General features: G+C 39.5%; 1 protein-coding gene across 3 annotated transcripts in view; it reads right to left on the bottom strand.

Annotated features, from left to right (window-relative positions):
- The window catches only part of CHST11 (carbohydrate sulfotransferase 11), a 253842-nt gene that overhangs the window by 89829 nt on the left and 137155 nt on the right, over positions 1-26858 (bottom strand). For all 3 annotated transcript variants that reach the window (XM_074226748.1, XM_074226749.1, XM_074226750.1), the window contains exon 2: positions 26701-26786. In XM_074226748.1, the coding sequence (XP_074082849.1) occupies positions 26701-26786 (86 nt within the window). The remainder of the gene's footprint in view (positions 1-26700; positions 26787-26858) is intronic.

Here is a 26858-nt window from a genome sequence, read left to right as displayed (position 1 = left end):
TGTCTCCCAAGAGTCAGAGACCACCCACTCACTTAACCTCTCCCATTAACCAGGCTGCCTCCCTTTGATCCAGTCCCATGTCCAGGTTCCTTTTTATCTCAATGGTGGCTGAAACCCATTTTTCTCCTTGTTTCCTTTGACCAATTATGCCCTGACCTCAGTGGAAGCCTCAAGTTTGAGGTTTACACCTAATTGCTTTAACAATCCCAGTCCTACCAGAGGCCAAAACCAACTACATCCTAAAGAGATTCTTAACTACACTTCTTGGTATTATTATTTGCAAATCATTTTGAGACTGTTCTCCATGACTTTCCAGGTCTCCTTTCCTTTCTGAGCAAAAAAAGTATTGTGTTTTCAATGGAGTCAGTCCAGATCACCCTCATTCTGAGAATCACCCAAATTCAGAATAGCTACAAGCACTCTTTCAGTCCCATAGGAAGAATGGCAGATAATGACTCTACTGTCTTATCCCCAGTTGGAAAACTCAGAATTTCTGGTACATTTCCTTTCTTTTCCTAGAATAATGGCATTAAAATGAAGTCATCTTGTTCATATTTTAAGTCACAGTGACAGAAGCTTATTTGTTTTGTATTTATTCTATATAATTTGTATGCTATACAAACTCATTCCACTTAAAGATAGCAACCCATCCATGAGTTTCTAGATATGGCTACATGAGTAGGAATACCTTAAGGTATGTGACTTATCCAGAGAAAGACAGAGTTAGTGACACGGATAGGCTTTAAACCCAGGTTTCTCTGATTCTAAATCCCGTACTCCAGTATTTCATATACACACATAAATGCACACATATATGCATGTATGTGTACCTTTGCATACATGGGTAACACATGTGTATATTGTACATAAAATGCATGTAGGGTAGAGACCATTTCATATTGTCTTGGTAGATTTATTGTTTGGCAACAACAAAAGGCTTTTTATATAAAGTTTGCAAAGTACAGAGATAATCTCACTAGAATATTCCCAAGAACCCTCATAGATAGGCAATATTATGAACCTCAGGACATGCAAGGAAACAGAGGCACAGAGGTGAAGTGACATATCCATGGTCACATAGCTCAGAAATATTAGAAGAAATATTTGAATCTAAGACGATCAGACATCAAGACAAGTGCTTGGAACAAAGTAAGCATATTATAAATACTGATTAAGTGACTGATATTCATGACAGTCTCGGGCCCAAATAAGCAAAGAATTTGCAATTTGGGGAGTGTAGTGGAATTCTTGATATGAGAAGCTTATTCCACTGGTACAGAGGACAACTTATGACTTCGTAGATATGGTCTAATGAGTTGCTTGAAGCATATAGAGGTTACATGACTTGCCCAGAGAAATACAGCATCATGAATTGGATTTGAACCCCAGGTCTACCTGACTCTTAAGACCAACACTCTCTTCACCAAACCATACTGCTCTAATAAACATATTAGAGTCAATGGCTAGATTTCCAGGATATAAGACTAGCTATCTGACTGCTCCTCTCAGATCTTTTGCTTTCTCAAGGTCACTATTATACTGGTTCACCATTTCAGCACCCTGGAAAGCTCTGAGGAAGTTAAAGGGCAAGGAGATATGGGTAGAGTAGGAAGGGACCATTTAGCTCTCTCATGTCATTATGGAGAGTGTGGCATGGAGAAGATTCACTGGATGAAAAGACAACAGACTTCAAGCTCCTCCCCTTCCAAACTGTATGAATCTGAAAATTTCCAAAATTGCTACAAACCTTAGTTTCCCTATCTTAAAGATGGGAATGATAAGAAATAATGTGTTGGGATGTTAGGGACCAGAAATCAAGTCCAGAAGCCTTACTTGCTACTTGTCCTCGGGCATTGCATCTTGTACTTTTGAACCTCAGTTTTCTCATCTGTAAAATCACAAGACTGCAGATCAGTATGAGTAACTTGCCCAGAGTCACTCCAAATTCATCACTCTGTCCATTGTACCACCACCTTTTTAAATCCCCTGAAAATCCAAATATTCTCATTTGGTATGCCCCCAAAGATGAGTTATCATGACTAATAATAAGTAATGACATAGTGATGGCCAGCCCTGGAGTCAGGAGAACCTGAATTCAAATCCTGTCTCTGACACTGTGCTTCCAGACATTTAGCTTCAAAGTAACCCAAGCATATCTCTGAGAATCTTTACAGACATGTTACATATCTGCACCAATAAAAGGAGTTTCAACACCAGGAGCTCTTTACAAGGCTGAAATCATAGAACTAGATTCCCTCACCCCAAAATGAGAGCTACATTAGAACCAAGTTAATGAAGTGCTCACAGTTGCATAGCTAGTGTCAGCTATTGATGGTATCTGTGACAGTAAGTTCCAGTTGGTTCCACTGCCACTGTCATTGGTACCTTGCCATGAGTCTTTTATTTAATTTTTGGAAGGGGGAGAATTGGGTTTAAGTGACTTGTATAGGTTTACAACTAATAAGTATCTGAGGCTGTATTTGAACTCAGGTCCTCCTGACTCCAAGGTCATTGCCCTGTCCACCACAACCATTTAGCTATTCATGTCCTTTACTTTAAGAAAGAGGAAACAGCACAAGATAGTTGACCAAGGTTTCAGCTTTGAGCGAATTTCCCAGCTCTGGGTTAACAAAGCAGGCAGGAAACCTCAGAGATCACTATTCTTTCTAAGTGATTCTGGGAGCAGATAATTGGATCATAAAAAAAGAGATAGAATAGGGATAGAACAGGTTATGGGAACCTTGATTTGGACCTGGACATTATTGAGTTCAAGAGCCTCAATTTACAGGTGAGAAAATTGAGGCCCTAAAAGATTAAGGGACTTGTTCAAGATCCTACAAGTAGTACGTTCAAGAGAGGGAGTCAAAGATCCAGAATTGGACATAGCTTTCAGGGACATATGGTCAAAGAATTGCAGTTTTCATCCAAAGTCCTCATTGCACAGATTAAGGAAACAGAGGACCAGGGAAAGCAAATGAATTATCCAACATCATAAATGTAATAAGAGGCAAGGCCAGTTTTTGCACTTGGGTTTCCCAAAACTATTATATCCTCCATTGTCGCCCAAAGGCAGCTATTGTCCTGATCCCACAAACTTACCAGACTCTTAACTTCTCTAAACATCCAGTTAAGAGAAGAAAAACTCAACTTAAAAATAAAATGGCCTGTGGGAGAGGATGGAAAATAAAGGAGGGAGAGATTGGCATTAATTGTAGAGTATCTCTTTTCAAACCAACAAGGGGCCAGCAACCCAATTGGAAAGGGAGATGGTTTTTCTTTAGAATGGTTGACTCACTGGAATTTAATGATCCACAGTTCACCTGAAGTCAGACTTCTTTCTAAGCTAGCATTAAAGCCTTAAAACAGGTCTTATACCTCAATCTTATTCACATAAATCAATAGTGATGGGCCAGGGAATTTCTTTGTAAGCTCACCAGGCAAGGGCAGAGCTCAGCAGCAGCAGGGCAAGGCAACACTCAACTTCGACGAGTGCCCAACATCCCAAAGCAGAAATAAATGAGCCAACATTCAAAAAGCAAGCTTCCATGAGCCAGAGACAGGCTTGCACCTGATACACTAATTGAATAACAAAAGGCCCCATTTTGCTTGTGGCTGCTTCAAGAGATGCCTTATCTAAATAGAAGATGGTTCCTGGCCTATCCCAGCTTCACCCTTGGATTTTGTTACACAGATAACATCCTAAAGAATGGCAATCAATTATTAATCTCGATTGGCTCTGGGTGTGCTCCTGCAGCTGTTGGATTTCATTTCAAGATCATTTACATATGGGGAACAATAATTATTTGTGTAAAGCAAATAATAAAAACAACAACATTAATATTAATAACAGTAATGTTGAGCTGTTCATTGTTCCACCATGCTGTCAAAACAAATCCACAAAGAGAATCAGTACAAGACCTCTCACTTGCTTCCATGTCCAAGAAGAGGAATGATTTTTTCCCCCTGGCTAGAAAATATGAGACTTAGGTTTTTCATTCTCTCAGTTACCTCTCACTGGGAAAGGAGATTGGCTGTCTTATGTGTATGATACATATATTTCTATCCTCTGGATCCACCATAGCTTTTTATGAGCTGCTCTGGAACTCAAACTCTGAATCTATTTATAAATGAACATTTAGCGGTTCACTCATGCATCAGATGGGACTAGAGGTTTTAAGCCACAAATCTCTGAGCTAGAAGAAACTTCAAAGGTCATCTGTTCCAAACTAAACAGGAATCTTCTTCAATATCGTGGACAAGGTGGCACATTGTTGGTGGCCTCCACTGGAAGCAAATTCACCTTCTCCGGAGGCAGTCCATCCTATTTGGGGGCCAGATTTTAGTTAATAAAGAGAAAGATTAAATATGTCCATCTCATAACCATGGTGAAAAAAAAATCTGTTAGAAGAAAATGAAGACTGGGGTCCCACTGGAGGGAGGAAGTTCCTTTTCACTCTTCAGTGAAGAAGTAAATCAATAGGCATTAACTGTATATTAATAAGGGGGCTCTCATTAGGAATGGACAAGACTAGAGGCCTTCTAAGGTCTCTTCTATAATCTCTTCCAAGTCCGAGATTCTGAGAAGTTAAAATGAGGTTTCATCTCTTCTGTTTCCACTCCTAACTCTCCACTTTCCCAGCTCCATCCATAGAGCTATGTCCTCCCTTACAGCTCTCTCTCCTGCAATTAGTGAATTTCTGTTTGGATCACCATTTAAGGAACTGTCTGGGTAAACCATGCTCCCTTTTTCTCTGGCTCACCTTCTGGCTCTCCAGATTTTTTCCACCCAGCAACCTCCTCAGGTACCTCTTCTCACTTGCTCTCACTCCACTTTTTACCTTCCAGCACCCTTTTACATGTTGTATTCTCTTAGTTGAATGTAAGTTCCTTGAGGGTAGAGACTCTTTTTCCTTATACCTAGCACACTTAATAAATGTTTCATCTACTTATTACTCCCTTCCGCCCACCCCTTGACTCCAAATTACTGGGAAGGGCCTATAACACTAGCAATATTGTTTTTCAGTTTCTCTGGTGCACTTAAAAAGAGAATTGACATTTCTTTGTAGATACAAATATCTTTATCCTCATTGACTTCTAAAATAGGGGAAATCCTATTAGAAGTTCATATGAAAAGATTATGAGATGAGAGTAGCTGGCTATAGTAAACATTTGTCAACATCCATCTACATAGAATGAAAATGGTCCCTTCCCACCAAGTCACAAAGAGAGCCTGGTGAGGAGCGTCTATTTATAGACCATTTATAGACTTATAGACCAATATAAGAAAAATAAAACCAAGTGGTAGAAAGGATCTTGGACATCCAGAATAAAACAGAACACATCAATATTCTTCAAGCCTAATCAGAAAGCACATTCTCTTATGAGGATTAGTTAAAGGAATGGGATATTTAGCCTACAGAGGAGAGGACATCTTGGAAGGCATGATAGCTGACTAAATGTCTTTGGGAAAGAGTAGGATGACCATTTCTTGGGTATGTTATATAACTTGACAGAGATTCTTGGACCTAGATTTAGGGAGACCTACATTCAAGTGATACATCAGACAGTGATTCTGGAAAAGTCACTAAACATTTAACTCAAGTTTCTTCATCTGTAAAATTATATCTATAAATACTATAATACATCCATATGAAAAACTATAAATACATCTATAAAAGCTTCTTTGTAAACCTCAAAACACTATGTAAATATTAGTTATTGTGATTATTTTGCGGAGAGAATTTTTGTTCAAGGTTGAATTGGTTGGCCTCGGTCTTCCTTCTAAATCCAAGATTCTATGATCAAATTCCTCATTTTGCAGATAAGAAAATTAAGCTTCAGAGAAATTATGTGACTTGTCCACCATCACATGAGAGAGCTGGGACTTGAGCCGTGCTTTTTTAACGACCATGAATTCCTGCTCACTTTTATTACATTATGTTGTTTCTAATACTAGGAACGGGAGGAAGGGTTATACACCCATCTTGTTGTAGGAGAAAGGGGACTATTTAGTTTACTCTCTCCTTTTCTTCCTATAGTTGAAGGCCAAGGGAAAATCCTGGAGAACCCCTGCTCTCCATCAAGATTGGCTGGCAAGAGTCCAACAGTTGATGAGGAAGATGGACTTGATCCATTTGAATTAAGTGGAATTATCCTTTGAAGGCCAAGGGATTGAAGACAAATGTCCTTGACTGAGTAATAAGCAGATAGATATCTGAGACTATATCTAAGGGATCCAAGTCAGTCCAGCCCTCAATGCATTCCTCAACTTTGGAAAAAGTTGAGTTCAACTCAACTCAACTCAGCAAATATGTATCATGTACCTACTATGTGTTGAACACTGATGAGATCATGGAATATAAAGGTTTTAGAAAGACATTCCCAATGTCTTCCTCCAAGGAGACAAAAATACCCAACTAGATCATAGATGGGGCAATCTTCAAAAGCAGGATTTAAACCAGTGGCCAGCACAGGAGAGTTGATAGAGAACCAGTCTCAAAATCAAGGAGGTCTAGGTTTAAGTTCAGACAATACAGGTTCTGTGATCTGAGAAAGTTTAATAAATGTTTCAGACCCATATTCTTGGCAAAAAAAAAATATATTATTCCCTTCTGTTGTAAGAAATGGAATCTTATCCCCTCCACATATTAATTACAAACTCAGGAAGACAAGTGATAGAAAAGTCAGAAAATTTGTCCTGCCTTCATTATACTTCAAAAATCCAGGAAGAAACCACAATTTGTCCTCATTTAGACCAGATAGCATTAGTGATATTCTTTGGCAGGTAACTGTGCAACCTAAAATTGTATCACCTAATTGAAAGATCTCCAAGAAGGCTAATGATCTTTCTTGTTCATTGCTTATGGATAAATATTTCCTTCTCTCTCTCTCTCTCTCTGTTCAGGGCAGTCATCTTAGTTAGATGACTTAGAGAATAAACCACAGATGTAATTTATATTTTATTTTTAATATTAAAATTTTTGACATTAATATTCAATAAAATATTAACTTAATTTGATAATTTATACTTAAATTTATTAAGGCTTACAGGTCATAAGCAAGCCATTTGACCATTCAAGGCTCTAGTCAACTCTTTAAGAGTTGCTTGTAACCTGGTATTCATGAATGTAGGATTTTAAAAATATATTCTGATACTTATATTTCAATATTATTGTATCCTTTGTAATCTATGTATTTTAATAAAAATATTAAAAGCATTGCTTATGCATTAAAAAACATTCTGCTGAGAAGGGGTCCTCACCAGGGTGGCCAAATGGCCCAAGATGCAAAAAAAGGTTAAGATCTCTTAGTTTAGAACTATGTAAGTTTCAGTGGAGATTCTGATTTACACTGGGAGAGGGGGTTTCTTCACCTGAAGTTCCCTGTGTTACTGAAAGAATAAGTCTAGTCTTTATATCTGTCTAACCTCCACAAACAGTGCTTTCTCCCCTAAACTATTGTCTCCTTGACATTTCAAATTTAGGCATCTTCCCATTACAAATGGACTATAAACTTATGAAAAAAATCCTAGAAAATGACAAACGCAATTGGTTGTTGGCCAAGGAACCAAATGGTATTTGACAAGAACAAAGGTAGCCCAGCTATCCTGTTTGCCTCAATCTCCTCCTAGTCCCAGGATTTCATTAGATATACTTCATGTAGAGCTAAAAGATACCCCAACTGTCCCCTAATTTCTCTTTTAGAGTTGGGATCATTCACTGAGAGCTCAGTAAGAAAGCAAGGACCACAAACACAGCATAAATCCTGGTTTGGGGCTTGGTGGGACATTCACTCTCCCCCCACCCTTGATGCTCCCTGCAATCAGAATCTCTAGAGGTAAATTACAGCATGACAGCAGGCTCAGGCAGGGCTGGATGAGTCTTCCTTAAACAGAAAACACATTCCAAACCCACAGAAACCTAGCCCTCCCTAAGCCAGGAAGACTTGTACTGAGGTTGAGCAAGACGATTTTCATTTTAGCAGTTTGATGACTTCCCATCTCCCAAAGACTTCTTCCAATCAAGGGCATTCTGGGTCCTCTACAACCCCAATGGGGCAGAACTGCTGCCAGGCTCCCTCTGTGAAAAGGTTTCAAATTCAAATACAGAACTAGGTGGGTGAAATGGGAAAACTCAAGTCTGATGACAAGAGGATTCATCTCCCTGAGTTCAAATCTGACCTCATGCATTTCCTAACTGGATTAAGTCATTAACCCTGTTTCCTTCAGTTTCCCCAGCTGCAAAATGGTCTGGAGAAGGGAATGGAAATCACTCCAGTATCTTTGCCAAGGAAACCTAAAATGGAGATCACAAAGAGTTAGATATGACCAAAAAACAACAACAAAAGGGCACTGGACTCTAAGTTTGGAGAAGTACAGAAGCAAGCAGTCACTAATTGGTAGATTGGTGGGGGTGGTTTTGAGGGGGTAGAGGGACTGACTCAGCAAAAAAGATAAGAATTCCAAATGACCTTCAGTAGTATGTTGGATCCCATCTTGCTCCCACAGAGACAGGATCAGATGGAACTCTTCTTAAACTATTGACATTCACTCATTTGCCTGTGGATACTCTTTTGTAAAAACTGTATTGATATATTTTATTTTTGAGATCATCTATGTATCCCACAGAACCCTCCTTTCCCTTTGAGAGAACCACTCAGTCTAATGGATTTATAACTTTGTATCTTGGCAATCTTTAGCTGTCTAGTGAAGACCCCATTTAAGAAAAATGGATTTAAATGTATAACATAAAACACACAAGATAACAAAGGAAATCAATTCTATTAAGATTTGGTTATAAAAAGAACCAAAGCGACAGATCGCAGGTTACTGCTGCCTTATGTTATTATTTAATATTCTAGATATATTATATCTTTAGATTGTGAATTCCCTGAAGGCAGAGACTGTATCTTTCTTTAAATATCCAGGATTTAACACAACTAGCTCATAGGAGGCCCTTAAATAATTGGCTGTTGACTTCACTTGGTCATTTATATCCAAGAATAAAAAAGAGGAACTACAGTACATCAAAATTAATGAATATATATGGAAAACATTTGAAACTATTTACATGTAGTGATCTTCACTCATAACTTATGAGTGAATGTTGCTCAGTTGTTTACATGATATTTGACTTTTTGCGAACCCATTTGGGGTTTTCTTGGCCAAGATCCTGGAATAGTTTGCCATTTCTTTCTCCTGCTAATTTTATAGATGAGGAAACCAAGGCAAACAGAGTGAAGTGACTTGCCTAGAGTCACCCAGCTATTAAGTGTCTGAGGCTGGATTTGAACTCAACAAGAGGAGTCTTCCTGATTTCAAATCTTGTCCTCTGTCTACTGCTGAGCAAAGAGTATTTTCTTATAACTTCTTCAAGATATATAATGATTAATCTTGGTCATTATCATTTCAGAGTATAACTAGATACTCTCAAAGTGTGGTTTCTGTCCAATGCCCGATGACCATATAAGTGAAAGAAATTAATGGCTTCCTTATTGGCTTTCTTCCCATAAAGTCAAATCAACTCTTCACGAGAAAAGCTACAGATAGCTATTGAAAGAAACTCATATCAATAACCACCGGGAAGATGGTTTAAGCTTTCTAATCATCAGAGAAATGCAAATGAAAACAACTGTGAGATATTAAGTTGTATTAATTACATAGGCAAAGGTGGTTAAAAGAGATAAGATCCAGAGCTGGAGGGGCTGTGGAGAAACAGGCACATAATTACAATGCTAGGAGAGTTATGAATAGATGCCATCTTTTGAGAAATCCATATGCCATTAAAAGTATGTAATAAAAAGTTTTTCATGCCCTCTGACCCAATGATCCCGGCATTTGAACCTTAAATTAAGGATATTACTAAAATGAGGGAAAAAAAAGATGTATCTGTTCACAATTATTCCTAGCAGCATGATTCATAATTTAAAAAAACAACTGGAAACAATTCTTGTTTTTGATGATTAAGAAATGACTGAACAAATGATGGGAATAATTGCAATGAAATATGATGATACAATGAGAAATACTAGAAAATGAAGAACTCAATGATTTATGAGCTGTAAAGTGATACAATAACGAATAACAAATCAGAATAACATTAAGAACAAAATAGCCACAAAACCTAGAAAATGAAAAGAGCTCAATGAACAACATATTATAGTTAAAAGATTCAAAGTCAAGAGAAATCTGGATTCAATCTTAACTAACTGTGTGACTTTGCACAACTCAATTTGGTTTTTTTGATGCCTTTTTTTGAAAAAATATTTTAAAGCATTAGTTTCTTCATCAATCTAATGGCTATAATAATATCTATATCACTTGACTCATAGGATTATCATGCTTTAAAAACCTTAAAACATTATGCAAATATGAGATATCTATTTTCTTATATTGTTAAAAATTGATATACATTTTAAAAAAATTTAACTCCATGATAGAGGACAAGAATGGGCCCTGGTGTTCGATATTCTGGCTTCAAATGCTTTCTCTGATGCCTATCACCCAATGGTGGGATTCAGCCAGTTTGCACCACTTCAGCAGAACCAACACCTAATTTTATGTTGAGTTTGGTGAACCAGTTGTTAATTTATTTGAATCCCATACTACCTATATGACTTTGGTTGAGTCACTCACCCTCCTTGGGCATCAGTTTCCTTAGTAGTAAAATGGGAAGGGGTTTGAACTAGATGGCATCTGAGTTCCCTTTTACATGCAATTTAAAAAATATTAATATTTGCTTAACTTACAACAGTGTTAACAACATGAGATGGGAAAAGGTTGATCAATCAGGTAGAAAGAATAAAGAATACTAGATGGACAGTTCACGTACTACATTGGTCTCCAGAGAAAATGTAGATACAGCAAAGGTACAAAACATGCTTCCTGCTTTTATCTCTACCACTGTATTTGATTTGAGGAGACCCAAGGTTCTCTCCTCCAAGGAGTGCTTGGTTGATGTGGCTATCCCTCCCCTTATTTTAGTCATGCCCTTGGGCGTCACCCTTGAACACTAAGTACCTATTACATTAGGAGTCCATTTAAGTGGATACAAAATCAATATGGATTGATTAATTGGACTTCCCCCAGCCTGCCTCTTGATTGCCATCTATGGATCAGCAATTACCTCTCTCAAGAGATATGATCTAAATTAGAAACAATTTCAAATAGCTTATAACCATAGTTGCATAATCGCACTAATGGAAATTTTCTTTACAGTTTCTCAGATTAAAAATCTCAAACAAGGAGAGGCTGAAACCAGACCTTAAGATTAAAATACAGTTGGGAAAATGTATAACAAAATAAAATAAAAATACAAAAGAACACAAATAACTTTAATATCTGGTTTTCTAAATCAATCTATGGTCCACAAGGCCAAACTAGATGGCATTGCTTGGACTTATCTTCCTGAGTTCCAATATAGCCTCAGATACCAAATAACTGGGTGATCCTGGGCAAGTCACTCAACTCAGTTTTCTTCAATTTCCTCATCTGTAGAATGAGTTGGAGGAGGAAATGGCAAAGCACTCTAGAATTTTGGCCAAGAAAGCTCCAAATGAGATCATGAAGAATTAGATTCCACTGAAAGGACTGAACAACAAAAATCTGGTTCATGGGGATCCTTATGCATGTCAAAGACCTGGTCTATATTTGGGTTGGATGCCATGCTCCAGGACTGTATCCCTTCTATCCCTTCTAATCTTGAATGATTTCTGTCTGTGCTTTTTCTTTTGGAGTTCGCCGGTTTTACTCCAGGTGCTTTCTTCCTATGTAGCCCTGGCCTGTGTCCTTCCAGCCACCCATGTCTATAGACAGTCTACTCAACACATATTGGGGGAGGGGAGGAAGGGAAGGAAAGGCAGGGAGGGAAGGATGGAAGGGGGGGAGAGGGGGGGGAGGAGGAAGGAGGGGGAGGGGAAAGTAGGGAGAAAGGGAGAGAGGGAAGTGGGCAGGGAAGAGCAGGGAGGGGGAAGGGAGGAAGGGGAGGAAGGGAAGGAAGGAAAGAAAGAAATAAGGGAGGGAGGGAGGGGAATAAGGGAAGGAAAGGATCTTTTATCTTGGTTTTATTTTTCAGTTGGGGAAAAAATTCATATTCTGGTAGGGGTTGAATTAGATGGACTCTCAGGTTAATTCTTACTCTGAGATTCAATCATTCTTTCTACCTAAAAAAGGATAATCAATTAATTATTAAAGGATGACATCTGGGTGAGAACCCTACTCCTCTTCCACCATTCTCCAGAGCCCTGATGTTAAATCTTACTCACCTGCATGTGCTCTCCTAGCCATTCTGATAGGTGAGGCACACATATACGCCATCTGTTATCCACACATAATAGATATACACATTTATTCTACTCTACGAAAGGCAGTGCATGCACCACTGAACTCATAGAAGCAGAGAGGACGAAGGGCCCCCAGCACAGGCTTTGATAAGTTAAAAGCTTTTTGTGAGATTGGGGTTAGGAGGGAGTCTGCCTTCTCTCATCAAGGACTTGAATCGTTCCCTCTTTGCCATTATTTTACAGCATTATGTCCTGGGCAATTCACCCTGTAACAGAAAGAAAGTGCCAATTGTCGGACCAACTAATGCTATGAATCACCTCCATCCAGGGCCTCTGTTCACTTTGCATTAAGTAAGAAGTTAGTGCCTGGAGACACTCCAAAGACTTGCCCACCCCCACCCCCTCCACTCTGGGCTCTCTTCCCTATTCCTGAAGTCAAACCCCAAGATGAATATTTAATATCTGCAACTGAAAGCTAGCCCCATGCATCAGGTCCTGGGGAACCCATCCATCTATTAACATCCTGACTCTGGTTCCCAGATATGACAAGAAGTAGCAAACTTTGGAGATGTAACTTGTATCATCAATGAAGATCCAGGAAACAAAGCTCTTTTGTACTGAGTCCTAGCTGAATCACCAAGGAGGGAAGGAGGGAGGCTCACTAATAACAGACGGTGTGCTCTTCAGCTCACCATGATTCCTGCCAGAAACCCTTCCTTACCATTTCTCTTTGGTTGTCTAATTGAATTGATAATTGCAGCTTTGGACTTGTCCCCAGACACGTGGCCAGGGAGCTGAAGGATGCAATCTCCAAGGAGGGAGGAGGGTGAGCTGTCAATTCGAGGATGTCTATTAGACACCTCAGTCCCTACTTGCTAATTTGCTCTGAAGGATTGGTTGATTCCTTCATGGGGAGATGCAAGGGAAAGAACATCTAATGATATACCCGGTCATGGTAGCAATGTAAACAAAAGGACATTCAGATGAAGCCAATTGCAAAGAGACTGTAAAGACCAATCTTGGTCCCAAAAGATCTTCCATTTTTGCAAAGAGGTGAGTGCAACAGGCAAAGACTGTTGTAGAAAGCTGCCAGGAGAATGCTGTGATGGCTGCTGTCAGCTGCTGGATTTTGTTTTTGTTATTAAAAAGGCTCCTTGGGAATCAGAAATAACTGTGATTTTTTTTTTAAAAGACATGAATAAACTTCATATACAACACTGTACTGGAATCAGGAAACCTGAAGTCAAATCCTGCCTCTGACAGTAACATGATCGTGGGCATGTCATTCAACCCATTTGCCTCACTTTTCCCTTCTGTAAAATAAGAGGATATGACTTGATGGTCTTTAAGGTCTCTTCTATCTTTCAATCTATCACCTTATGATCCTATATAAAGAAAAAAAAGAGGTCATATTTTTAAAAAAGATAGATTCTCTTTTTATACTTTTCTCTACTTGTTCCACCTCTAAATTTCAAAGCAATAATTTAATATAGACCTAGAAAAATGCTAGGCATTATACTAGTATCTACCCACATAGAAATGCCTATTTAGAATAATGTCATTCAGTCCCATCCCTTCATTTTACAGATGAGAAAACTGGACAGGGATAAGATTTGTCCAAGGGTCATATAAGTCAAAAGGGATGTGAACAGGTCCTTTGACTCCAAATTCACTCCTTCTTTCCACTGTACTATGGTGTCTTCTCTCTTTCTGAATCTATTTAACAAAAACTGAAGCGTAAACACTGGAGAGTTATAATGACACAGTGGAAAGGGCATGGAAATGTCACAAGACATAGATTCAAAATTCTATCTTTGCTACTCAAGAAACTCCCCCTCTTTGAACCTTAGGTTCCTCATCTGCAAAATGAGGGTGTCTCACTAGTCAATCCCTATGAGCTAATCTCTATGGTCTCTCTGAACTCTGAATCAATGATCCCTTGAAAGATCCCTTGAAGAAACAATGAATGTTGGATCTCTACAAAATCCATTGATTTTGAACCCTGGATTTCTACCAAAAGAAAGGTCAGATTCCAAAGGGTGAAGTCTAAGATTCCTTCCAGCTCTACATTCTATCATCCCAAATGAAAGCAATGAAGTAACTCTGGTACATTCCATAGTAATAGAAAAAGGAGTCTCCAAATAAGGTCATCTTACTATATGTTTGCAAATCAACTTAAAGCTAGCTCTGGTTCTGAGCAGTGAAAATAAATGAAAGTTAATTTTAAAAGAAAAGGGAAAGGGAGTAAAATTTTGGTGAGGAGGAATAAGAGGAAAGGAAAGAGAAAAGTATAAATGGAAAAAGATTAACCTAGAAGGAAATGCAGAATTAGTAATATAAATGTGAATGGGATGAATGGAATAAAATGGAAGTGGATAGCAGAATGGATTAAAAACCAGAATCCTGCAATAATATACTGTTTACAAGAAACAAATTTGAAGTGGAGAGATGCACACAAGGAAGAGGTAAAGGGATGGAGCAAAATATATTATGCCTCAGGTGAAGTAAAAAAAATCAAGGGTAGCGATCCTGATCTCAAATAAAGTAAAAGCAAAAATCAATCTCATTAAAAGAGTTAAGGAAGGAAATTCCATTTTCTTAAAAGGCATCATTGGTAATGAAGTTGTATCATTCCTAAACATATATGCATCTAGTGATATGGCATCCACATTCCTAGAGGAAAATCTGAGTGAATTACAAGGAGATGTAGCAAAACGTTAATAATGGGGGACCTCAACCTCCATCTCGAAGAACTAGATAAATCTAAACACAAAATAAACAAGAAGGAAGTTAAGGAGGTAATGAAATCCTAGAAAACTTAGATATGATAGACCTTTGGAGAAGTAATGAAGTATCTCTGATACATTCCATAATGATAGAAAAAGGAGTCTCCAAATAAGGTCATCTTACTAAATATTTGCAAATCAACTTAAAACTAGCTCAAGTAACATCCTGACTCTAGTTCCCAGAGAAGAAAAATTAGTAACCAATCATGGAGCTAAATCTTGCCTCACAGTGAAATTTCAAGTTGCAAAGAAATGGTACAGCTAAAGCTGGGTCCTGGCTGAATCACCAGAGAGAAATCAATAATCAATCAATAAACATTTAAGTGCCTACTATGTGCTGAGAATTAGGGATGTCAAAAGAGGCAAAACACAGAACCTTTCCCTAAGCCTATAATCTAATGGGAAATCTAATAATTCACAGCATGTTCTCATGATGATTACTATAAGCTTTTAAGGTGTTTTTAGCCAAGTTTTGATTTAAGATCAGAAGAAAGAAGCACCCTTTGATATGGAGGTGGTGCTCTGCCAGTAATCCTGTGTGACTGAGCAAACAGCCGCCCTTCCCTCCTGGTCCAGAGTTTCCGCATTTGTAAAATGACTGGGCTAGATGCAATCCATTCTTCCATAGCCCCCTCCTCCAATGTCCCTTCCAGCTCTAAATCTATGATTTTTATCATCTGTCCTGGTCAAGGTCTTCCAGAAATGTTTCTGGTCTGTCTCACATTTTCCAAAGCCCAGAAAGAAAATAGGAGATATTTCAGCAGAGGCTCTGCTCTCCCCAAAAATCTCCTAATAGAGGGAAAGCTATAATCGGTTGGCAAGAGCTTCGTCTGAAAGAACCATGGTCTACTCTAGAAGAACCATGATATTGTCCTCCCACCTCCTTTTCCCTCACCCCCTGAACCCAGGACAGTTCCTGGATGAGTATCCGGGTGACCTGGCTAAACAACAGCTGATTCACTATGAAAGAAAGAATCAGTCATCCTTCCCTTGTACATCCTAGTTAAGACAGACAGGGCAAGGGGCATGGGAGAATTCAGCCCCTGGCAGCTCCCAGAAGCCACAGAATTGCCTTCAATTCCTCATTCAATTTCTGCCCAAAGGCACGTGTGTCTTCCGCAGCTGTGAGGGGAGGTGGTAGCTTCCAGTTGGCTTCCCTTGGGAATCATGCTGAGCAGAGACCCACTACTTCCTCCCCAGCATCACCCACCTGCCACAGAAACCCTACTTGGAGGAGACAATAAAACAAGGGCAAGCATGCTAAGCTAAAAGGAGGCAACAATTCCCTTTATGATTCCTTGCCCAGTGTCCCATGTTGTCTCTCAAATGGAGGTTGACATTTTCCCTCTGGATATGAGAGAACCTTTTAAAAATGTGTTAATAAAGGTTTTTCTTAGCTGATAGCATCAGTTCTACTGGACTGATTTTAAATATACTCCTTTCATTTTCTTAATAAATGCACTGCTGCATTGTGGGCCATGAACATGTGGTTACCTGACCCATAACCAGTCGTCTTTCCTACCAGATCAAACTTCTTATCCTCAAACCAATTTTGTAATTCACAATATAAAGTCATACAAGGAATCATTAATTGACCAAGAGGGGAAATTTAGTGGTTTGGTGGCTTCTCTGATGCTGAAGGAGTGTATGTAGTCATTAAATTTTTAAGAGTTCTAAATGTTGGTGTCCTGGGGGGCCAGGCAAAGCCTCAGTTGCTCCATCCTAGTTACAGCTCTGATAGCTATAGGTAAGACTGACTAAGGGCCGAGCGAAGAGATGTCCAAAACTCCTGTAGCCAGGGAGGAAGGAAAGTCTTCAGACAAGTTCTGGCTTAGAAATGATGGATCAAGAACATTAAAATGGCAGAGCAAATAATACCGATGAGGCACATTCAACTTAGATCAATGGTATACTATGGAAACAATGTAAAGACTAACAGACTGCCTTCTGTGGGGATTGGGGGGAGGGAAGCAAGATTAGGGGGAAAATTGCAAAATTCAAAATAAATAAAATCTTTATAAAAAAAATTATACTGATGAGGAAGAAAAGAAAGAGTTGTTTAAAGAGACACAAAAAGGGAAAGATGTCTTAGAGCTGGGGAACTAAAGGACTGTCTTCACATAATTGAAAGGTTATCCCAGGAAATGTATTCTATTATTATTCTATTTTAATAAATGCCTCCACTTTGAGCTAATGGTGTCCTCTGACTAAAGAGTGAAAGTAAACCCATTGGGGTTTCCTTAATCTCCAAGTAAACCACTTAGCAATAATCCAAAGGCAATTCTCTAAGACTGTAAATTGCAGGTGAGTGGTTGAACTGTGTTAGTAGATGGTGTTTCCATCCTGGGAGTTCTTCACATGAATGCAATCACCAAAATTGTAAAATATGTTCCTTTTGGGATACAAGAGAAATCATAGTGGGGAGGTTTGTGAGTTATAACCTAAGGATGGAGGATCCACAAGAGTACCTGCAATCTGATAGAGTAGTTGCCCAGAGACTTCCCAGGACTCCTGAGTATCATTTGGGGAGTAGCTTCAAAATGGGGTGCTCTTCTCTTCTCCAACTTAATTTTTTTCCAGTTAGCCCTCTTACAATAGGAACTCTACACTCTTTTTTTTTAAAAAAAAATCTCAATTGCCCTCCTTTGGCACATTCACAAGTCTGGAAGTAGCCTTCTCTCCAGGATTTCCTGGCCTGGCCCCCCCTAGCCCTTCCAACTCCTCTCTCAGGCTTGTCTATTCCTCAAGCATCACTAGTCACTAGCATCCTTACAAGAAATAAGCCCTGAGTCCTGAACCATATCTCCATGAAATTTCTACTCACTCTGGTTTTCTGAGCTTCTTCCCTAGAAATCTGGGGCAGCCTCCAGGAAAAGGCAGAGCATGGATGGCAGGTGTGGGAGTGGGCTGGAGTACCCACATCCTTCCCCTGCATCTGGAAGGGCCATCATCATCTCTTGTAATTTGTGATTAATAATAGAGGGCTCTTCCCAGCACCGTCTGTACGGTGAGGTTAATGCAATATTTCTTGTTTGCCAGCCAGCTGCTGTCCTGCTATACTGACAGTAACTAATATCTTTGTATAAGGAGACAATCTACAAGTAAATCAATTAATTCTTATTTGGCTGGTAGACAGCTGCTGTCCTGCTTCGGGATAATTAAATGTACTCATTTATTAATTGATCAGTCAGCACGGTTGCTTTTTTAACACCACCCTAATTCCTTCTAAAGGGTAACATATGGGGCTGATACTTGTCACTGTTCATACACTATCCATGGGAAAAGAGGATTCTTTTTCCTCCTTAATTCTTATTCATGAGAGAATATTTACCATGTGATAGAGGTGGCATGGAGTGGCAGATTAGAAGACTGGTTTTGGAAACAGGAAGACCTGAGTTCAAATCTTACCTCTGACGTATACTGGCTATGAGACATTAGACAAAGCATGATTCTCTCATTGCTCCTCAAGGCACTTCTCTACGACTGTAAGTTGCAGGTGAGTTGTTAATTGTGTACTGGTGGATGGACTTTCCATCATGGGAATCCCTTGAATGAAATCACCAAAATTTTAAAACATATTCCTTCCGGTATATAAGAAGGAGCATAGTGCATAGTTGGAAGGGACCTCAAAGGTCTTTTAGTATACCGTCCCCACCAGCCTGACTCAGGGAAGCTCCCCATAATATCTTCAACAGGAACCTTTCAGCCTCTAATTGAAGCTTCCCAGTAACAGACATATTCAGACAAAGCAACTGTAAAGAGTCACCTCCTAACATCAGAATCTCATTAAGTAGGCAGTATTATTAGAAAGCTTTTACTTGTACTGAACCTAGACATGTCTCCCTGTCACTTCCACTCACCAGTCCTTGCCCTATCCCTTGAAGTCAAGGAGAACTGATCTAATTCACTTGCTGGATAACTCTTCCCACTCCCCAGTCCTCAAGTAAGTCCTCACTCCTCTACATGAACTCCCTCAGGTCTTTTCCTCAAATGACACGACTATTAAATCCTGGCAAAATATGCCTCCAGCTACCATCTAACTTGAAAACACGGTTCTTAAAATATGGTCTCTTTAATAAGAGAGCTCTCTGGGAAAGGGACGCTGAGGGAGAAGGAACATTTGGAATTGACTGCAATAAAAAGAAGATATAAAAATGTATTTTTAAAAAATGCAGTGTCCTTCACTTTGCCCAATCCAACAAGATTGATCAAGCACCTGTTATGTTAGATGCTGGGACTACGGAAATGCGAAATTGGAAAATGGCAGACATTCAATTGGGTATGTTGCATTTGCACCAAACACTAATCTGGTGATTTCACAGTTAATCTAGAGAGGAGAATGAGTGCTGTCAATTAAGGGGATCAGGGAAGACTTCCTATATGATGTACTCTGAGCCTTGAAGTAGACATGGCAAGGGTTGGTGGTGAGAAACATGTCAGTCGAAGTATGCAGGGACTACCTGTGTAGAGACACAAAATATGGAGATGAAGAGTCAAGCAGCAAACAAGTTAATTGGCTAGAACATTCTCTATTAAGGGAAGTAATAATTAGTAGAACCATCCAATCACAGAAATATCAACTCTAAAGCAGGAAGGAATCTTGGAGGTCATCTAATCCAACTCCACCATTTTATAGTTGAAGAAACTGAGGCCCAGCCAGATTAGATAAATTATCCAAGCCTATACAGATAGTTAGCACCCGAGGTAGAATTAAAGCCATTATGCCTGATTCCAAAACCAATGTAGTTTCCAGTACACCACAAGCATCAGTCAGTCCCCAATAATGGTGTTATCTTGAGTCATTAGACTATAAACTCCTTGAGGGAAGGGACTGTCTTTCGCCTCATTTTGTGTCCTCAATGCTTAGGACAATGCCTCACACATACAAGGCACTTAACAAATGTTGAGTAACTGGTTGATATTGTTTTGTACCTATATATTCCTGATGAGAAAGATGAAGAAAATGTTTTTTTAATTCATTTCAATATTTTTTAAATGGGCTATATGAAGGAAGATAAGAATGATGACTCATCGGTAAAAATATGCATTGAGACATATTCCCAGTAGTGGGGATGAATTCATACTGAGCTCTCCCCTCTCTCTCTGGTGGCATTCTTATGACTAATAACATACATTTCTGGGAAAAGAAGTTGGGACAAAAGATGGCCAAATTCTCCTTTGCCATATCAGAACCATGGGGTCCTTAGCTTAAGTCTACTTTCTTTGGATTGGTATCATTGGGGAGTGGGGCATTGAGCAGAAAGGGACCTCTCTATCCTCCCTGGACCAGAGTAGAGATAGATTAAACCATCAAGCAATTAAAGATCCATCCAGTAATTAAAGATTGCGTGGTAGAAAGGAAATACAACAGCAAGTGTAGGTGGGGAGCTGGGGATTGAATCCCAGTTTAGCTCCACACCAATTAACTGTTACTATAGGATCACAGACAAAAAACTGAAAGGGAGGGGCGGCTAGGTGGTGTAGTGGATAAAGCACCGGCCTTGGAGTCAGGAGTACCTGGGTTCAAAACCAGTCTCAGACACTTACTAATTACCTAGCTGTGTGGCCTTGGGCAAGCCACTTAACCCCATTTGCCTTGCAAAAAACTAAAACAATAAAAATAAAAAAATAAAAAAAATGGAAGGGATCTAAGATTATGTAGGTCACCCTACTCCATTTGACAGATGAGGAAACTGAGGCTAAGAAAGGGACAGGGACTTGCCCAAGTTCATACAAGAAGTGACAGAATGAGAATTTGAAACCCAGATCCTCTGATAACTAATTCAGCACTCTGTCTCCTGTCCCTCCTCTGGTCCTTGGTTTTGTCATCCATAAAATGATGAGGTTAGATTTTTAAGATTGGTGGGGTACCATTTAACTCAAAATATGTGATTCGGTCACCTCCATGGGCCTCAATTTCCTCAAAGTGAAGGTTGGATCAGACATATGAAATTTAGGCTCCTACAGTCCTATAAAGATCTCCCCAAAAGAGAATCACAGGAGACCAAGGGAGAAGGAAGATCTAGTTTTTTTTTAACCAGTAACTTGGGATAATTATGATTAATTGCTAGCAACTCAACTAACCTTGCCAACTGAGTCTGGTCACAGGCAGGGCTGCCCACAGATACTCTCAGTCCTCAAATATGCAGTCAGCAACGACTGAACTGTTGGTGACTTGTCGGCAGTGGATCCGATCAGCAATTAGGTTTTATATTTAGACTTGGGAGACAGCACAGCATGGGGAAAATTACAAGACACCCAGTGGTGGGGTTTTTTTTCTAAGAATACCCGATACAAACATCATTTTTACCAACTTTCTTTCTTTCCCCTTGAAACAGTAGGGGTTTGAACTAAAATAAGAAAACCTAGGATAGAAAAGAACACTGTAACAAGTTTCCTGGAGGGGTCTGTGGCCTTTGTTCATTCATTGACATGGAATTCTCTTTACTCATCTTCTTACATTTTACATTCCTGACTTCTAAGTCGATACTGTTCCCTTCTGCTTCTTTTTCCTCTTTACTGGACACAGGAATGTAGATTTAAAGTTAGATGGGATCTTTGATTCTTTCATTTTCCATCTGAGGAAGTTAGGGTCTAGAGAGAGAAGTGACTTATGAATACTGTATTTCCACATGTATAAGACACATGCTTTTTTGAAAAAGTTGGGGTCTAAAAACTGGGAGCATCTTCTACATGGTTGTAGATTTTTTGACTTACATTTCCCACTTTTTCATGCTCATCATTTTGTATTTGTTACCAGTATATTAGGTGACATTTTACTATGTTCTGCCCAAAAATGGCTTGGAAAAGATTTTCATCCAGTGCTGAATTCAAGTTCAAAGGGATCCAGTTTGCCAAAGTGAATGGAAATCAGGCTGCTGAACATCAATTTGGTCTTCTTCCAACTGAGACAACAATCCAAGACTGGCTCAGGGAAAAAGAAACCTGACTGAAAAGGTCCCGGCAGAAGACCATGAGAGGCAAGGCAGCTAAATGGCTTGGGTTCAAGAGGGAATGGAAGTGATGGATTGAAGAACAAAGGGCCTTTGGAATTCCTGTGTCCACCAAGATGGTTGAGCAGGAGGCCAGAAGAATTGCTGATGAAAAAGAAGTTCCTGATTTCTAAGGAGGACACAATAGGCGCTTCAGGTTCATGAAACAGAATGGACTAAGCCTGCATACCCATCCCAGACTTGCCCAAAAGAGGCCTGAAAGCTGGGAGCAGAAGGTCCTGGAATTTCATGATGAATAAAACTTGAGTTCAATAACTTGATGTGATATATTTTTTTCAAATTTAGGGCCCCCAAATAAAGGTGCATCTTATACATAGGGAAATACTATAAATTAGATTTGAACCTAGGCCAAATTTTAAGGTAAATACCAAGAGAGAACCAAGAGAAAATTGCACCATCAGAAACAAAATGTTTTCTGAGCAACTGGGGGGGAGAAGAGGCGCTTCTGATCACACTATTCCTGACTGGCTAGCCATTTTTACACCTTCGGTGGCTTGGCTGGCAGGGAAAGGCAGTTGACAGTATATGACTGAGCCACCTTGAGTGTTAAGTTTTAAAGGTCTTGTCGTCATATGGAATTGAAGCTCAGAAGGAGAAAAAAGGTCCCTGTCTTCTCTTGGTTCAGCATCACATTCTCCCCCCCCCCCCCCAGCAGACCAGATTAACTTCATGATTTTTTCAAAAAAAAAAAAAAAGAGCAGCTTGCCAGGCTTGTGGAGGAGGAGGACAGAATGGTGGTTTGGGAAGGAAACAAAAGTGGGGGTGGGAGGGTGGCGGGTGCCGAATCTGGTCGGAATACTCTCAAAGAAACAAATTCATATATTTTCCCTGATGAAGGAACTCGCATGAGTATTGTTGTTCAGTCGTGCCCTACTCTTTGTGACCCCATTGGGGATTTTCTTGGCAGAGATCCTGAAGCGGTTTGCCATTTTCTTCTTTGGGCCATTTTATAAATGAGGAAACTGAAGCAAATAGGGAGTGTCCAAGTCCAGAACTGAATTCAGGAAGATGATTCTTCCTGATTCCAAGCCCCAGTGCCACCGAGCTGTCCCAGTGTGAAGCTGTGAGAGCTGCAAAAAAACAATAGCTACCCTTCGGTTTCCTCGGCTGCAGAATGAAATAGTTGGCCTACAAGACGTCTGATGGAGGTCATCGATGACCTTCCAGCTAGTCATCTAAGATTCAATGATTTCCCTTGTCTTCAGTTTCCTCATTTCTTCATTTCTCTCATTTCTTCAACTATAAAATGGGGGGAAGAGGTTGGCTTAGATGATCTTAGAGGTCTCTGAGGTTCCTTCCAGCTCTAAATATATGTATAGACCATGGGCTTAAAAAAACCTTAGGAAGTTTTGAAAATGGGAGATGTTATAAGGAAGTCTAGACAAGCAAGTGGGAGGAAAAGGGAGTTCTACCAAGAGTCTCCAGGTAGATGTTTTGATAGATAGCAAGTACTCAGTGGTGACTGAACCAATCCCCCCAAGCAGTAAGCTAATTCCTAAGAATTTAGGAATACTTAGGATAGGGGAGTGTGGGTCTTGTAAATGTCAAAAAAAAAAAAAGTGAACACATCAACAGTTACTGGCCTATCTGCCTGTTTTTCCTATTTTTTTTTTTAGTTTTTTTACAAGGCAAGGGGGTTAAGTGGCTTGCCCAAGGCCACACAACTAGGTAATTATTAAGTGTCTGAGGCCGGATTTGAACTCAGGTACTCCTGACTCCAAGGCCAGTGCTCTATCCACTATGCCACCTAGCCGCCCCTCCTATATTCTTTTATGCAGGGGCAGCTAGGTTTCTCAATGGATAGAGTACCGGCCCCCAGAGTCAGGAAGACCTAAGTTCAAATCTAGCAGTGTGATCTTTTTTTTTTTAAGGTTTTTTTTTTTTTGCAAGGTAAATGGGGTTAAGTGGCTTCCCCAAGGCCACACAGCTAGGTAATTATTAAGTGTCTGAGACCGGATTTGAACTCAGGTACTCCCGACTCCAGGGCTGGTACTTTATCCACTGCGCCTAGCAGTATGATCTTGGGCAAGTCATTTAACCCCATTGCCTTGCAAAAACAAAACAAAAAAAAACCATTCTTTTATGTGTCACTAAGGGCATTATTGATTTGAGTATAAGTAGGAAGCAAAAAAGACTCCAGAAACAACAGTCTACAGTAGAAAAGAAAAATAAAATAATAAATTCCCCTCACCATTTTTTAAAGGAAAGAGGGGAGAATATAAATAGACATTTCTTTATTAGTAATTTTCATCACATCCTGAACACCTGTCCTCAATCATCAAACTCCTTGGCCATTTGTCCCTATAAAATCCTGTCAGAAAAGTTGGAGCAGATCAATAGTTTTATTTGGAATAACAAAATGACCTGAGAAGAGCTGATGTCAATGGATGGGAAGAAATTAGCTTCCCTTGTCACCACCACCAAGGAAAACTGCTCCTTTTAAGTTCTTATGCATCCAAAGGGAAAGCCAAATAAAAGGCCCTGACCCTTATTCTCCAACATAGACCAAATTGGGCCAAAGAAAACCTTCCTTGTTTTGCTATGTCTATGTCCGATAAGGACAGCATGGGGAATTCTATGGATTTATCTGCCCACCAAATGAAACAATGTCCTTGAGAACAGATATAGTTTGGTCTTCAGATCCCCAGTAATTGGCACTGTCTAAAGACTTATCGTATTGAGTGCTGATTATTTGATTGAATTACCAGGAGAATTTGCTCATTTTGGAAAGACCAATTAGACATTCCAGTCTTCAAAGTAAATTTTCAAGTATCTGGCTAATGTCAGCAAAGAGAAAATCAAAGCAGACAACAAATCCCAAAGGGAATAGAGGGAAAATCTTAGATCCTGAGTCGAGTGTGTTGGAACCCTGGAGTCAAGGTTCAAATTCTGCCTAGGAGACTATGGAGAAATCATTTCTTTAAAACTCTGCTTCTTCACTTGGAAAACAGGAATAGAAATGTCTTATGGTTCCTATTGCACAATTTGGAGAATCAAATAAAATCACGTCTATTAAGTATTTTGTAAATTTTTTTTATCAGTGACAGCTATTCCTTTTCTAATTTGAAATGGATTTTCAAACATTTGATCACGGAGAAAAAGAATAATATTAGACAAGTTTAAGCCCCAAAGTACATGGGGGTGAAGTAGAACAGAGAGGGAAAGGGTTCTAGATTATCTACTTTATTCAGGTATCTACAGTAAGCCAAGAAAAGTACATTGTAGACCTAGTCTCATAGAAAGATGTACCAGAGAAAACAAGACAGAGAAGTGATTATTTGGGTCTTTGGGTCCAAAGTACATGCACGCGTGAGTACACACACACACACACACACACACACACACACACACACACACACGCCTATGGGTTAGCAATAACCAAGTGGCTAAACTTTCCTTCATCACTTTCAAAGATTTAATTCTTTTTCATTCATGTCCTAGATGGTGTTTTCTAGACTTTTTCCTTTGGTTTTGTTTGGTGATGGTCTATGCAACACTAAAATAATTTAGCAAAGTGAAAAGGGGTGGGAAAGACAGAATCCAAATTGGCCACAAGAGATGGCTGGGCATCTTTAGGGTTAATCAACATGACTCTAGGGCCTCCTAATATTGTTCTCACTCCCTCTACTTAGACACATGGAGTGGACTGCTATTTATTCATCCTAAAGAGTAACTCTTTTCATAGTCAACAGGCACTGGAAATGTTTACTGCCTTGTTAAAGCTACATTTGGGCAGATTTATTAGGATAGTCATTTAACAAAAAGCCCCAACACGCAAATAATTGAGCATTGCCAAATGTGCTGAGTGAGGTATAACTCAATGGTTATTTGTTAGATTTTAGAATCAGATGGAGAACTTGCCACATGAAATTCTTCCTCCGGTCCTATGATGGAAGTAATGCTCCCCACAAAGTGCTAGTGAAGAAAGTTCAACTGATGGCATAAATCTACTCAACCCCCAAATTCCCACTGCTATGTTTCCCCAGTGGCCCTTGGAATCAGTCTAAATAACCCCCAAATTACCATAACCTTCTTTGCCCCATGGTCTTGGACCCAGTTTAATAACCCCCAAATTTCCATTGCTATCTTTTCCCAGTGGCCCTTTGAACCAGTCTATACAATCCCAAAATTCCCATTGCTATGTTTTCCCAATGGCCCTTGGAATCAGTCTAAGTAACCCCCAAATTTCCAATGTTATGCTTTTCTAGTGGCCCTTGGAACCAATCCAAGTAACCCCCAAATTCCCCTTGCTGTGTTTTCCCAAAGGCACTTAAAACCAGTCTTTGCAACCCTCAACTTCCCATTGCTTTGTTTTCTCAGCAGCCTTGAAACATCAACTGCAGCTTTGATCTGACTTGTCCAATTCCAGCCTTGTCTGACAAACTCCAAATTCAGATAACCCATCAAGTTCTGAAATATTTCTTTTTCATTTCTGGCCACAAACATCCATTCTATAGAGCAGAATAGTAGCAAAATAAGAACAAAGAAGGAGGAAAATTTGTGTTTAGCAGAAGTAAATTTTAAATTCAAACAGGAAATCACCTATAGTCACCTTCAGCAAAAAATATCTAAGTTGGAGGCACAACGACTGGATTGAAGATGTGATATAGCAAAGTCCTTACCTGAGTTGGGTTGTAGAGTTCCTGAAGGGGACTCCGAGAGCCTTTCCGACAACAGATGTCCATTCCAAAGGGATTCCTCCTCATGACTGAGAAAAGGGAGAAAATGGGACTCATCAGAAATGAAAAACACAAAAGTCATTTTTTATTAAAACAGGAAA

The sequence above is a fragment of the Macrotis lagotis genome, chromosome 2 (genome assembly GCF_037893015.1).
Source record: "Macrotis lagotis isolate mMagLag1 chromosome 2, bilby.v1.9.chrom.fasta, whole genome shotgun sequence".
Taxonomy (NCBI): domain Eukaryota; kingdom Metazoa; phylum Chordata; class Mammalia; order Peramelemorphia; family Peramelidae; genus Macrotis; species Macrotis lagotis.
The sequence above is the reverse complement of the archived record's forward strand: the minus strand, read 5'-3'. Positions and strand labels throughout refer to the sequence as shown.